This window comes from Vigna unguiculata, chromosome 11 (genome assembly GCF_037176805.1).
Source record: "Vigna unguiculata cultivar grain cowpea cultivar isolate G323 ecotype 2 chromosome 11, ASM3717680v1, whole genome shotgun sequence".
NCBI classification, from domain to species: Eukaryota; Viridiplantae; Streptophyta; class Magnoliopsida; order Fabales; family Fabaceae; genus Vigna; species Vigna unguiculata.
The window spans coordinates 10,084,049-10,098,342 of NC_140802.1; the positions used below are offsets into that span (position 1 = coordinate 10,084,049).

Genomic DNA, 14,294 nt, shown 5'->3' on the forward strand with positions numbered 1-14,294 from the left:
TGTTGACTATAGTTGTAAAGGTTGGGTAATTTGCTTTCTGAAAAATTTGAAGCGTTAGAATGTTTCAAGTCCTACAAGAACATGGTGTAAAAGAAAGTTAAAGTGTTTATCAAATGCCTCCAAACAGATAGGGGAGGTGAGTTTAACTCTCACACATTCAAAATTGTTCTATGACAAAAGCAATATAAAATAGCAGTTAACCATAACCTACACGCTACATTAAAACATAGTCGCTAAATGCAAAATCAAGATTGAACATGGTAAGGTGAATGCTCTTAGCGAAAGATTTTCTTAAATCCTTTTGGCCTGAAGTAGTAAATTGGGCATTTTATCTATTGAATCATTGTCCCACATGTGTCATGAAAAATATCACACCACAAGAAGCTTGGAGTAAAATCAAGGCTTTTATTAAACACCTTCGAGTTTGGGGATGCTTAGCTCACATGCACATACTAGATGCCATAGGAGGTAAACTTGATGATAAAAGATTTCCTTGCATTATGTTAGGTATTAGTGATGCGTCAAAATGTTATCATTTATTAAATCCTAAAATGAAGAGAATTGTGGATTGTAAATACATCTTATTTGAAGAAGATAAAAGTTGGGATTAGGGTTGAAAATATATAGAACAAATCGAAACTGGATTGGTGTTGGGTGATGAAGAACTCTATAGTGATGACAGTGAGAAAAAGAGTAATGATGAGAATAATAGAAATTAGATTGAGGAAGACATGGAGCTTGAGAGTGATAGTGAAAATAGTGAAGGCAATAAAGTTATAAATGAAACGAAAGAACACAAAGTTCAAGGGAGAAATAGGCGACAATGTTAATGGAAAATGACAAGTGCACCAATTGCACGTAGCAAGTAATAAATATCGTTCTCTCCACAAGGACTTCATGCAACATATGACAACTCTCGCAATTCACAACCCAAGTAGACAACAAAGATCACAAAAACACAAAGAAAATCTTTTTGGTATTTTATTAAACAGTTGGTGTGCAACAAGAAAATTAACATAAAGTATTTACAATTGTCAAGACTAGATTAATTCACTTCATTCTCATGCATTGAAAACCATCTCAATTCCATATTCAAGTCAAAATCAACTCACAAGATTACTCAAATCTTATTCCTAGAGACTTTGAGCCTATCAAAACTCATCAAGTTCAAATTCCTCGAATCCTCAACAAGTGAAATCATGCACTAAGTTCAAGAGTCTTAAGGTTACTAATGAATCATATTCTATCCCTAGATACAAGCTCCATTAGGTATTCAATTTCAGTTCCCGATTCAAAAGACATTTTTCAACACCTCAAGAACCACAAACAAGCCATGGGTGATCAAACCATAACAAACATTAAGCACATAAATCAAATACTAACTAGAAATGAAAAGCATATATATTAACAACACAAATTACACAAGAATTTAGTTCATTACATCTAATCTCAACAAATAGGTTTAGCTCTCTATGGTGGAGAACCTAGGGTTTAAAAAATGAAAAGATAGGGACAAGATGGAAACCAAAGAGAAGGCAAACCTTCTCACAACGTTCTTGGCAACTGCTTCATGCTCTAATTACTGCTCCAATTACGCCTTTCATTCGCGTCTCCATCTCCAATTTGTAACCCATCTTCCTCTCCAATCCCAAAAGGGGGAAAACCACCATGAATGGAGGAGAAGAGCCAAGAAGGAGTGGGAGAGCTTCCCAACACCCTTAGCAACCTCCAAGAGGCTCTCCAAGCACCCCAAAAGTGTTTCTCCATCGTGCAAAATAAGGAACTCCTTTTACACTCGCGAGAATCATATTTAAATACTCATTTTTGATACATTAGGGTCGCTACCGCCCTGCTCCAGCTTCCACCGCCCGACACTATAAGTAAAAATGTGAAACAACAACTTTTGTTGCAAATGGCACCCGAACTTGTGTACTAGCACTCGACCCTGGCCCCCTGGACTAGTCTGGGCTTTCTGGCACCTAATGTTGTAAACTAGCACCCAACCTTGGCTTCCTGGATTCTCTAGCGCCCGACCATGTATATTGGAGCCCGACCCCAAACTCCCCAACAGCACTAGTTATTTTTTTTCTTTGTGGCGCTGGACACGATTCTAGTGGGGCTCGACGCTGGAAAACCCCAATTCTGACAATAAGTAGGTTTTGATGATAATAAAATTTAGAATGAAACAAGAAAGATAACAATGTTCCAAGATAACTAAGAATGATTACGATTATATATTTAAATAAACACTGAACATAGGAAAGGCTGACTAGGTCAAATGTTGTTAGATGCACAAACATAACCATTAGGCAACCATGTTCTTTGCTGTGAATATATATGTTTGTTGGATAAATGTTTGTTCAATGAGTGAAAGTAAAAACATAACAAAAGAACAAGTAGCATAGAGAAAAATGAAACTTAAAGTTTGAAGCAAACATAAAGAAAATGAAGCATAAACAAGCTTAGCCATAAATGTTAAGTTAGAATAGTCACAAGTTGTTAGATGATAAAGGTCATTAGACACATTCAACAATGCATACTCATTGACCAAACGAGTCAATGATATAAAACAAGGCATTAGACTTCTACAAGCATTATATAGGCCAAAGCAAAACATTAGAAAAGTCAATGCAAGCACACAAGGCACTAGACGAGTATTAATGGTAGACAAGTGAAATTAAACTCATAGAGCTAAATGTTGAATATCCCTATTAGGAAAGTTCTTCCATTATACGACTCCAATGAAAGAATGACTAGATAAGTCAAAAGAAGACAAACATTAGATGAATCAAGTTTAGATAACGTGAAATAGAAATGTTAAATCACTAGGTGATATGATGGTCAAGTTTGAATTGATCAAAGAAAATGTCGAAATTTCTAGTCAAGTCAAGAAAGAGAAAGTTATTTGAAGATATTGTGATTGAAGATTTTATTGAAGATTTAATCTGAAGAATATCAAAGATGATTGATCAAATATAAAAAGATTTATTTGATTAAATATTGTCTTTGTTGTCAAATATTTATCAACCAATCACGTCAAAGGTGACTTTGTAGATCAAAGACTGCAAAAGAATCTCCAGAAGATTGAAGCAACAATGCATTGTATTTCAAATTCAAATTGTTCAATGGCTAAAAAGGAATGAAGAAATAATTCACAAGAAGCAATATATTTTGAATGCAATATCAAGAACTTTTAAATGAAAAAAAAGAAGATATTGAAGACATGCTTAATTGAATATGCATCAACAGTCAAAATGTACAATGCGACTATAAGTACCAAGACCTAGATGATGAAACAGAGAAGAATGTGAGAGAAAATACTAAAGTGATGGAAAATTGTCATATGAAGAGAAAATAAAAGAGAGAATACCTTGTGAGGATTAGAGTCATATTCCTCTTTGTATAAAGTGATATTGGGTTGTGTGTAAACCATTGTAAATTTGTTACTAACTGAAGTTATACCCTATGCGTGAGAGATTTTTTTGATCATTGTGATTATGAGTTCTCTATCTCAGGGAGAGATTGAGAAAGGATACTTGGAGAGGTTGATAGTCATTGTAACCTGGAGAGGTTTATACTCATGTTTGGAGAGGGTTAAACTCATGATACCTGGAGAAGTTGATACCCATTATAACCTTGAAGGTTGATATTCGTGTTAGTTATGGGATTTTTATTAGTGAATCTCTTAAGAATGAGGTTTAAGAGATTAGATGTAACCTTAGATAGAGGAGAGCCAGTATAAATTCTTGTGTGCATTCTTCTTTGCCTTACTTTCCAATTTATTTATAATATTATGTTTGTGTGAAATGATTTCAAATGTCTATAGGCTTTATTTACCTCTTCCAGAGCCACCTTGTACTAATAAATGAAACAATTTTTAATGCTTTGAAGTTGTTTCTTTTTTTTTTTAATAAATCATATTTTATAAGAATTTTTGTTTTCAATTTGACCACATAGTTATAGTTGACATACTTTTATATATTCTATTTTAACCATATAATAACCTATTTAATAAAATAACTCAATTTTACACCAGATACATACATATCTACATATTCTTAAAAATTGAATAAAAAAAAATTAAGAATCAAAATGAATCATAAACTTAATGGACTACCCATCCCTACCCCATGGCACATGACCTTAGGAGCAACAACTAGATTACTCATCCTCACCACTCAGGATAGAACAACTACAAGAGGCAACCTTAAAATGGCACGCTAACCGTCCTCCCTCTAGGCAAAGGATTACTCATCTCCGTCCTTTTCAAACACCTGATCCCAAGATGACGGTCAAAGACCGCCTAACCATGATGACCACTTGGTAGGCGGCCTAGTCGGGCACATAACAACCCAATAGGACGACATGTACCTGAATGTGCTAGCTAATTAAGTCAGTCAAATCTTATAAGAGAAAAATAACCCTAGATTATACAATTTATCAAGATTAACAAGTAATTAGGCTTGCCAAATCATGGCCCATCCAGGTAAGGCCCATTAACACTAGTAAAAAGGTACATCTTACAATACATATTTTACGTTACTATTCTAACATAAGAGACTACGACTCCAGAGTGACTTTAATATTAGAGTATCTTCTAATAATATATTGTCCCGGTAATAACACATAAATATAGGTTGAAATTATTAAATTTAACACGTTTTCTAATAATTAAAACGATTGATGATAATAATAAACTTTCCATAAAGTCAACAATAATTCTTTTTTATAAAAAAATATTAAAATATATTAGCTTTATTAAAAGTTTTAATTTCAATTAAGAAAAAATTAAATATTTCAATTTTCAATAAAAAAAATGCCAAGTCCATTGTGAATTAGAATATTTATTTTTAAAGTGCAAAACCGAAGATAAAAAAAAGTAGTTTTACAATTTTAAATTCCGGAAGTTTCTGTTTTCGAAAGCTCATCAACCGAAAGAACAAGAAAAAAACGCGCACACATATAAATTACACACACCCACACTCGTTGTTCGTTGCTGGCCATGTCAATGTTCATGACAAGGCGCGAACCCCCTTCGATAAGAACCTTTCTCCTGCCTCGTCTCTCTTCACATTGGATCATTTTCTTACTCTCTCTCCTCTTGCGTTTTCTCCCTTTTCTTTCTCTCTCTTGTCTCCCTTCATCAAACGCACCGTTTCGCATTTCCATCAAACGATCCACCAGCATTCTTCTCACTCCACTTCCCAGTAATAACCCTTTCCGCACTCTCCTGGTTCTCTGCATTGAAGCGCCGTCGTTTTCTTCGACTGTGTTCCCGTTTCCGAAGCTGTTTTCATCGGAAGATGGACGAGATTCCACCTCCGGTAACTAGCAACACTCCCAATTCGATGAAGCCGGAAGAGGTATGCAACTATATAGCTATATAGTTATATGATTCTATAGATATATCTATATATCTCTGTCTATGTATCATCACTAATTCGTTTTCTTTAATTTAATTTGGTTTTCTTTTTTTCTTTTTTTTTGAAATTGTTTTATGTAGCTCGACTCTGACTAAATTCTTGAAGTTTTTCTTCTTATATGAGGTTTTGGATGATGATCGTGCTTTGGTTGATCAATTTGGGTTTCAGTTGACGCTTTTGATTTCCAAAAGGCTTTATTTTTTGAATTTTGCGGTGGCATGCATTTGATGGAGTTCGAGTTTTCTCGGATTGCGTGCTACGAGCTTCGTTTGTTGGTGTTATGTTTCAAGAGGGGGATAGTTTCTTGATTGTAACATTGTAAATTTTGTGTTTTTTGGTTTGTGATGTTGTTTTTGGGAAAAAGAAAACATTTTTGGCTCTCATTTTGTTTCATTTTTTCAGTCTAGTCTCCGGAGTGTAAACATTTTTAGTCTGGTTGTGAAATTGTTTTTATCAGCCCAAGTTGGTCCGCTCTGTAGATTTTTTCACAAACAATGTTGATTTTGGATGGTGTGGCAAACATTTATTTGATATGGTAAGTTCATGTGCTACCAAGTTAACCAACTTTTGAGATTTTGGGTTTTTTCCTACTGATTGCACTCTTGTTACCAAGATTAGCTGACGTTTTAGGACTTTTTGGCCCAATGGTTGGTGATTTAGCTAAGATTTGATTTCACTGTGGTCGTGATCATATCTGCTTTCTCTTCTGTTTTGTTTTAGTCACGCTTCAGAAAAACGAAAAAGATAAGAATTTTGACAGAATTATGCTATTGTTGGAAGACATGAATTGGTTGGTTGCTCAACAAACCAAGAATTAACAAGTTTGCCAAATAATTTGATTTAAAAAGGTTTTTCTGTCTAGCGTTTTCATTCTTTTCTTTTGTTCCCCTGAAACTTCTATGGTATTGTTCCATATAAAGCTATGTTCATATTTAAATTTGGGTTGTTTTCTGTTAACATATTTGTAATTGCAATTCCTAATTGTGTAGTTGTTTCTTCTCCAGTTGTATCATTGCTGGGAATATCTTAACATGCTCAATTGCTGATTAATTCTTTTTTACAACATCATAAATTTTGAACAGTGTCGCTTTATTTCATACTTTTGACTGAGATATTCAAGTTGACTGAATTAATTAAATTTACATACACTTCAATAAAAACTTTTCCCCTTTTATATAGTTTTCTGTTTTATTTTTTAGATTCAATTATGACTATGGGATTTAAATAGACTTGTATATTAATTGTATTTTACTTTTGTAGGCCATAAGGCATGATGTGATCGACACAGATGACGACAATGATTCTACTGAATTAGTATTAATTGGTGATAAAGTTGGTAAAATTGACAAGGGGAAGGCGATAGCAACTATTGATGATGATTATGGTGATCATCAAAATATGGTATACGACTTACTGTTTCTCACAAATGGTTATTGCTATCTTTTCCAACATTGTGAAAGACTTAAATTTTGTTGGAAATCTTTTTTCAGGAATTGTTAGATGATGTTATGGATAAATCAGGATCAGCTGATGAGCATAATTCTGACAGTTCATGTGATGATGATGACTACTCTGATTTGTTTTCGGATGATTACATGGATGCAGACCAATCTGCTTTAATACAGTCACATTTTGATAATGTGGATATACCTTCCGGAATTGAGGTGCCTATTCCTTGGATGGCAGAGTATGATCTAGGTTCGAAGAACACTAACAATCATCCGTTGCCTTCTTGGTCTCAGACCATGTCTGGTGCTTACAATTTTCAAGTGACTGATTCATCTCAGCCTTTGTTAACATTAGAGCCTTCTAACCTTGAAACCCAAGGACCTTCTTCAGGTAATTCTAATTTGCAAGTTAAAATGAATACTATTATTCAGCACCCTTCTGGAGTAGAGTTATCTTCGCCTCTGGTAAATTGCCTGAGTAAGAAGAAATCAAATGCCTCAAAACACAGGAGGCATAAGTTAAAGTTGGCATTTGGAATGAAGTCATCTAAATCTAATTTGTTTACAGGACCTTCTGAGAGTAAAAAGAAGGCTAACATTTTTTATGCTCCAGCTAGCCACATCTTTGTAGACAATTTTGAGGCCAAGAAACTGCCAAATGGGAGTGAGGTACCACATTGGGGACATTTTGGAAATTTTAAGACAGCAGATGGAAGTAACACTTTGAGTCATTCAAATTTTGTTGGATCTTCATTTCATTTTCCTGGAGCTGGATTTAGTAACGATATGTGGTCGAAGAAAGATTTTCATCAGCCACTCTCTAGTTATACTGTTAAATCAAGTTTTGCTGGTCCCTTTGTTCCTTTTAACTCTGCTCCGGAGCCCTTGTTTGATAACTCTTGGGTTCATTATCCTGTGGGAGATGGAAGTAATGGAGCAGCTGCCGATAGTGCTGTTGCTACATTATCGGATGAAGCCAGAGATGAAATTTTGAGGAAATTTCAAAACTTTAAACAATTTGACACTATTGAAGACACTTCAGACCATTACTTTCTTAATTATAGCCGTGCCATGAAACAGGTAACCATTTAATGCATTCCTTTTTTTTTTTCAGTTTTAATATTAATTATTTAGGCTTAATGTCAATTTATTTCCTGAACAGGTTTCACGGAATTGTGCTAAAAGAATCCAGGAAGAGTGGAAGTCATTGGAGAAGGATTTGCCGGGTGAGAGTTTGTTTAATATTCCTGCAATAGTGGCTAAAATAATTTACATCAAGTCACTTTGTATTTTATTAAATTGTTTTCCTTTCAAGCTGATGGATCTTCTGGTATGATTGTGATTGTTATTAATACGATAAGGGTACTTATTGTCATACAAAAAGACCATTTGCATGGCTTCATTGTTTTAATATATATATATATATATATATATACACACACACACACACACACACACACACACACACACTCATGCACTTATGAAACAATGATACATTATTTTCCTTCGTGGAGCCCAGATACAATTTTGGTCTGAAACTGGAAGTTAACATTGGCTATATATTATGTTTTGAATGATTATGAGCAATGTGCTGCATGCTTTTCGGGCAATCCCTTGCTTTTTCTTTGACACTTTATTTATCTTGATCAGATTCAATATTTGTCAGAGTTTATGAGTCAAGAATAGATCTTTTGAGGGCAGTAATTATTGGAGCAGAGGGAACACCTTATCATGATGGCCTTTTCTTTTTTGATGTTTTCTTCCCAAGTAGCTATCCCAATGTACCCCCGGTCAGTGGTTGAGGATACTGTATACACATTTTTTCATGTTCACTTTTTTCTGTTTTCAAGTCTAACCAAGGGGCATTTTTCAATGCAGGAAGTCCACTACCACTCTTGTGGGCTTCGACTCAACCCAAACTTATATAGTTCTGGCAAAGTTTGCCTTAGTCTACTTAACACCTGGTCTGGTCATCAGAATGAGAAGTGGCTGCCAGGTTTTTCAACAATTTTGCAGGTTCTGGTCTCTATACAAGGTCTAATCCTGAATTCAGAGCCATACTATAATGAGCCTGGATTTGCCCATCTAAAGGGTTCTAAAGAGGGTGCATTTAATTCCTTGCATTACAATGAGAACACATTCATCCTATCATTGAGGACAATGGTGTATATCATGAGAAGACCTCCAAAGGTGTGATTCTTGAAATATCTCATTTCATTTTTGTATATATTAAACAATTTTTATCATTTGAAGAAGTGTACCTTGTCATGTTCACTCATACCTTATTGCACACAGATGGAATGTCTTATCATGTAATGAATCCCATATTTCATGCATAGCACACTTTATTGTATAGTTATTTGGGAACAACATGGTCCATTAATGTATTATTTATCTGTTCATCAGCATACCCATAGTCACTTAAGATATGTTCATTTCTGTGTTAATGAAAAAGTTGATCTGGGCCACGCTGATCAGTATACAACTGGGCCTAATATGTCAATGGATGTAGGATGTTGGGCCCATTAGAGACAAAAAGGCTCCCCAACTAGTTGAAGAACTGCTGCTGGTGTTATATTTCCCATAATTCTGTTTTTCTGTGAACCATCATGTTTGCGAACCACGTGTGTGGTTAAAATCTCTTTGCTTGTAACCACCTGAGTATATTCAGTGGGATGGGCAATTTCTTCAGGAGGGAAGAATTTGTTGGATTTCTCTTTTTCTGTTAGGACCTTTCGTATGCTTGGTAGAGGTTTCCTCATTTATCCTTCATCATTATCTGTTGGTTCTTTCATTGATGTCTCATGCCTTCAAAAAATGATGAACTGCTTCAGTAAAGTATTGCCCTGACTTTGTATAGTCGGGTACTCTCTGTTTTTCTGTTGTTGTAGTTGTTAGAAACGGTTAAGAGTTAGCTCTAAATAGGGAAGTGATGATGTGAGTTATTAATTCAGATTCGTTGCTAAAATTTCAAAAATCTTTCATACTCATAATTCAGTACAGTTTGGAATCCATTCTTCCCTTGGAATCCCAAATACTTTAAATTCTTCGAGTAATTCCTTTTCCTAGAATTGTCTACATCAGTGGTATCAAACAAATTTAATGGCTTTTCAAGGTGGACAATACAACTTATCACAGTACCAAAAAAGCTACTACTTATGAGGTAGTTTATGGCCAAAACCCTTCAGCTTATCTTCCTTACTTACAGCGGAATCAAGAGTAGAACTAGTTGGCAGAATTTTGCAAAAGAGAGAAGAAGCATTGAAATTGTGAAGAGAGTGAATTAACAAAGTTAGTTACTGTTAGATATTGTTTATATATTGTTTGATATTATTAAGATATTGTTAATCACAATATCAAACAATATCTTCTATTTACTCTATTTATTAAGTTACTCTTTTTAATTGTATCTTTCTCTATTATAAATAGATTACCCTATGTGTGGTTTATACACAAGGGAGATTAATCTCAAACCCTATTTTCTTTATTCTCAACATGGTATTTAGAGCCTGAACCTGATCCAAGGACCTGTGGGTTATGGGCCCACCACGCATGCCTTCTTCGGTTTTAAAGAATAACACACCTCATTCCATGTTATTTACTTATGAACCTCTTCATCCCTTACCACTAAGAGTTTTCGGGTCTACATATTTTGTTCACAATTTCAGTCCTAGTCTTGACAAGCTTTCTCTTAGATCACATAAGTGTGTTTTCTTAGAGTTTACAAGATTACAAAAAGGATACAAATGTTTTTTTCCTTTTCTTAACTGTTATTTTGTGTCTGCAGATGTCACCTTTGATGAGTTCTCCCTTTATTTTAAGAGTCAATCTTCACCAGGTGACCCTCATGGGGTCCACCACATCCACAACTCACTATTGCTTCGTATGCTTAGTTTTGTAGATTTGTAGCAACTAATGCTACTGATTCATTTCATGCTTTCACCATTACTTCATACTCCCATTCATCTTCTGTTTCCACGAAAACCTTGATCCCAACTTCACCTTTCTATTTTTATCCCTCCCTTTTCTATCCAGACCTGATGGCCATTCTCATTTCTGCTTCTAATCTATTACAAATAACCCATGGCCAACCCCGCTTCTTGACCATGATCATCACATCCACCATACACTGCCCTGTCGGTGTTTGGCTATATTGTTACCTACAATGCCAGAAAGAGATCATGAACTCTGTTGCAAGAAATGTTACCTGAGGGTATTGTTATATTGAGCACTAGTCCATTTTCGTCTCTAATGTTTTTGGTGAAAAGGAAGGATGAGCCTTGGTGATTTGAGCCGATGATCACACACTTAATGCACTATCAGTAAAAGGCAAGTTTCTCATTCCCACGGTGGATGAATTATTAGATGAAATACACTGGAGCCTGCACCTTTTCCAACGTTGACCTGTGCTCCAGTAATCATCAAATCAGATTGGACCCCGAGGACACTTTCGAAGCAGAATCATTTTGAATTCTTAGAAATGCCCTTTTGGATTATCAATGCCCCATGTACCTTCCAGGCGACTGTGAATGAGTTATTTCAAGCTTTTTGGCATAAATTTATTTGGTGTGTACCTGAGATTGCACATCTGAGAGTATACAGCTGGGCCTAATCTGTCGAAGGTTGTTAGGTCCATTAGAGAGGAAAAGGCCTCTGGCTGGTCGAAGCACTCCTGTTGGTGTGTTGCCCAGCAGCTTAAGTTTCTTCTAATTCTGTTTTGCTTTCTCTATGAACAGTATTGCGCACCATGTGGGTGATTATGATCTCTTTGTTTGTATTGTAACCAGCTGAGTATATTTAGGGAAATGGACAATTGTTTGACGAGTGAAGAATTTGTTGAATTTCTCTTTCCTTTGATCGAAAGAGGATTTCTCATTTATCCTTCACCCCGTATTAGAAGTGTTAATTTAAAATGCAGATCCTTGGAAATACATGAATAGTTAGTTATTAAGAATCAAGGAGTTTCTTTATGTATGTATGTGTGCATATATATATGTGTGTATGTTTTGCAAATTACGTGTTAGCTGTAACTTAGATTTTTTTGGTTAAAGAATTGGATCATTGAGGTTATTTTTTGTTTCAGAATTTTGAGGACTTTGTGGCTGGGCAATTCTGCAGTCGAGGTCATGATATTCTGGTGGCATGCAAAGCATACATAGATGGTGCTCAAGTAGGTTGTTCGACCAAAGGTGGGGTGCAGGATGTTGATCAAGGTGACAAAAGCTGCTCAAATCAGTTTAGGACATCTTTATCTGCTCATGTGGACATACTTGTTAGAGAGTTTACGAAAATTGGAGCTAAGGACTGTGACAAAGTATTTCCATCAGCAGAGGAGAAAAATCCGTTGAATGAAATGCCTGAGACTGCTGCAATTCCTGATGAAAAATTTCAAGACATGATGAAGTCTTAGAATGTATTATTTTTTGTTTATAGCTTAATATTGGTGGCATGTATGGTTGAGTTATATCGTACTCATTACTGATTATAACAATGACTGCGCATAGTTATGGATATTGTTTTTAGTTGCAGACGATTCTTATTATCCATAGAATGTCATAAAAGCCTTCTTTGTTTTGGCTGGCGTATGTTTTTTTCGTTGCTTATTTATTGCCTCCTAGTATTTTGGAGTACCAGCATATGTGGCAGTGAATAAAAGATTTTAAAAACAAAAATTGCAGAAGTCTCGTCCTCAATGTATGATAGACTACGTATTCAAAGAGGAAGATGCTTTTTAGTTTATCTATCTTAGACACTGAACAAATTTTCACCAGACGATATAATAACTATGTTCCTACAGAAACCTAGCTTCTCTTTCTGGAAGTTTATACAAAAGAAATCAAGAGGAATGTCATTATGATCTTAATAAGGCTACCTCTTCTGGCATTCAATCCTCTGTTGAGAAAAATGCTACAGATAGCATGTGAGAAAAGAATAATGCTCTCATTCTGCAGTTCAACGACATTTGGCAAATAAAAGGAAAGCATTATGTTTTGTCATGTAGTAGAAGTTCAAGATTAATTTGAAGTTGTGATGGATAAATCTGAGATCATGATCAGAAAATCTGAGGTAATCATCGTAGTACAATAGTTGATACAAGTTGGAATAAGGGAAGACAGGATAACCTATGTTGAATAGCTTTGTGCAATTGAAGTTAAGCACAATGTATAACTGCAAACATTGTAGGACAAAGACAATGACCCTATACCCAGATGCTGAAAACCTTAAATCCTACCATTAGTATAGCAATGGCGCACTCTAAATATTATAACTGTAAAACATATAGGAAACAAGTATGTAGAAATATGCATATAGGGAAAAATCATATAAAAGTATACATGTAGGATGGAAACATCGAAGAAAATTATGTTTGTTGTTTGCATTTTTTATGTATTACTTAATATTAATTATTCGTATCTACATTTACATGTTCATTTTTCTCTGAATGTATTGCTATTAAATTATTATTTCGATATTATAGTTATGATAATTGTGGAAAAAGCTCTAATATTGTGTTGTAGTCCAACATGATAATTTGATATCTTAAGTCTATCAAGTTAAATTACATGTTTTCAAAAGTTTAACACCTCTAGTTTTGTTTTACTCATTCTCTGCCTCACAACAGTGGTGACACCTTTTTGTTGATGACAAAAAGGGGGAGAAATTAAGGTGAAGGAAAAAGGAGATTTCAAGAAGAAACATTAAATATTTTTTATAGATTTCATATATACATCATATTCGCTATCATACATTATTATTTGTGATCGTATACATCATTAAGATGTTTTGATTATATAACGCACTATACACGGGTAATAATGTTTTGAAAGTGTTTTAATAGACTTATATTTCACCTTGATCATAAGACCAGAAAATATACAATAACCATCCAAATGAAAGTTCTAAGTAGTTGTGACGATAACAAACATTATACAATAACGACGAATGGTATTATTAGTTTTGAAGATAACAAATGCTATGTGTAAATGAAAATATATTTGATTATTCATATAATATATTTATTCTTGCATATGAAAATTCTCAAGTTGTTAAACTATTGAATATGTTATGATAACAAAAGAACCAGACAAATTGTCATAAAGCATCTAACACTTATACCTTATAATAGAAATGAATTCTATTGATTATCTGTGCTGAGATGTTTTACTCTAATATCTTGCATTTTCTTGAAATGGCTAACGTATGATCATATAACAAAGCAAACTCTATCAAGTATGCCTTTGATACTGACTAGATTCTACAAGCTAAATTCATCAAACACTACAAGCATCCGACACTAGAAAGAGATGAACTAATTAGATGATATATAAGTCGTGTGTTTATAGGACCTCGTCTGATGCATTTTGTTTTCACTTGTTAATTATTTTTATTGCTCATATAATTTTTTATTTTGCATAGTTTATTC

At 34.5% G+C, this 14,294-nt stretch overlaps 1 protein-coding gene across 3 annotated transcripts; it reads left to right on the forward strand.

The window, feature by feature from the left end:
* Positions 1–4,982: 4,982 nt before the first annotated feature.
* Positions 4,983–12,456, forward strand: LOC114170510 (putative ubiquitin-conjugating enzyme E2 25). 3 transcript variants are annotated; one of them, XM_028056000.2, is made up of 8 exons: positions 4,984–5,363; positions 6,684–6,824; positions 6,914–7,262; positions 7,440–7,951; positions 8,034–8,097; positions 8,522–8,661; positions 8,750–9,061; positions 11,955–12,456. In XM_028056000.2, the coding sequence occupies exons 1-8, from the start codon at positions 5,304–5,306 to the stop codon at positions 12,279–12,281; spliced, it is 1,905 nt and encodes a 634-aa protein (XP_027911801.1). In that variant the 5' UTR covers positions 4,984–5,303; the 3' UTR covers positions 12,282–12,456. The 3 variants fall into 3 exon arrangements, with proteins under 3 accessions (XP_027911800.1, XP_027911801.1, XP_027911802.1); XM_028056001.2 differs by having other exon boundaries at positions 7,485–7,951; XM_028055999.2 differs by having other exon boundaries at positions 4,983–5,363; positions 6,914–7,951.
* Positions 12,457–14,294: the final 1,838 nt, after the last annotated feature.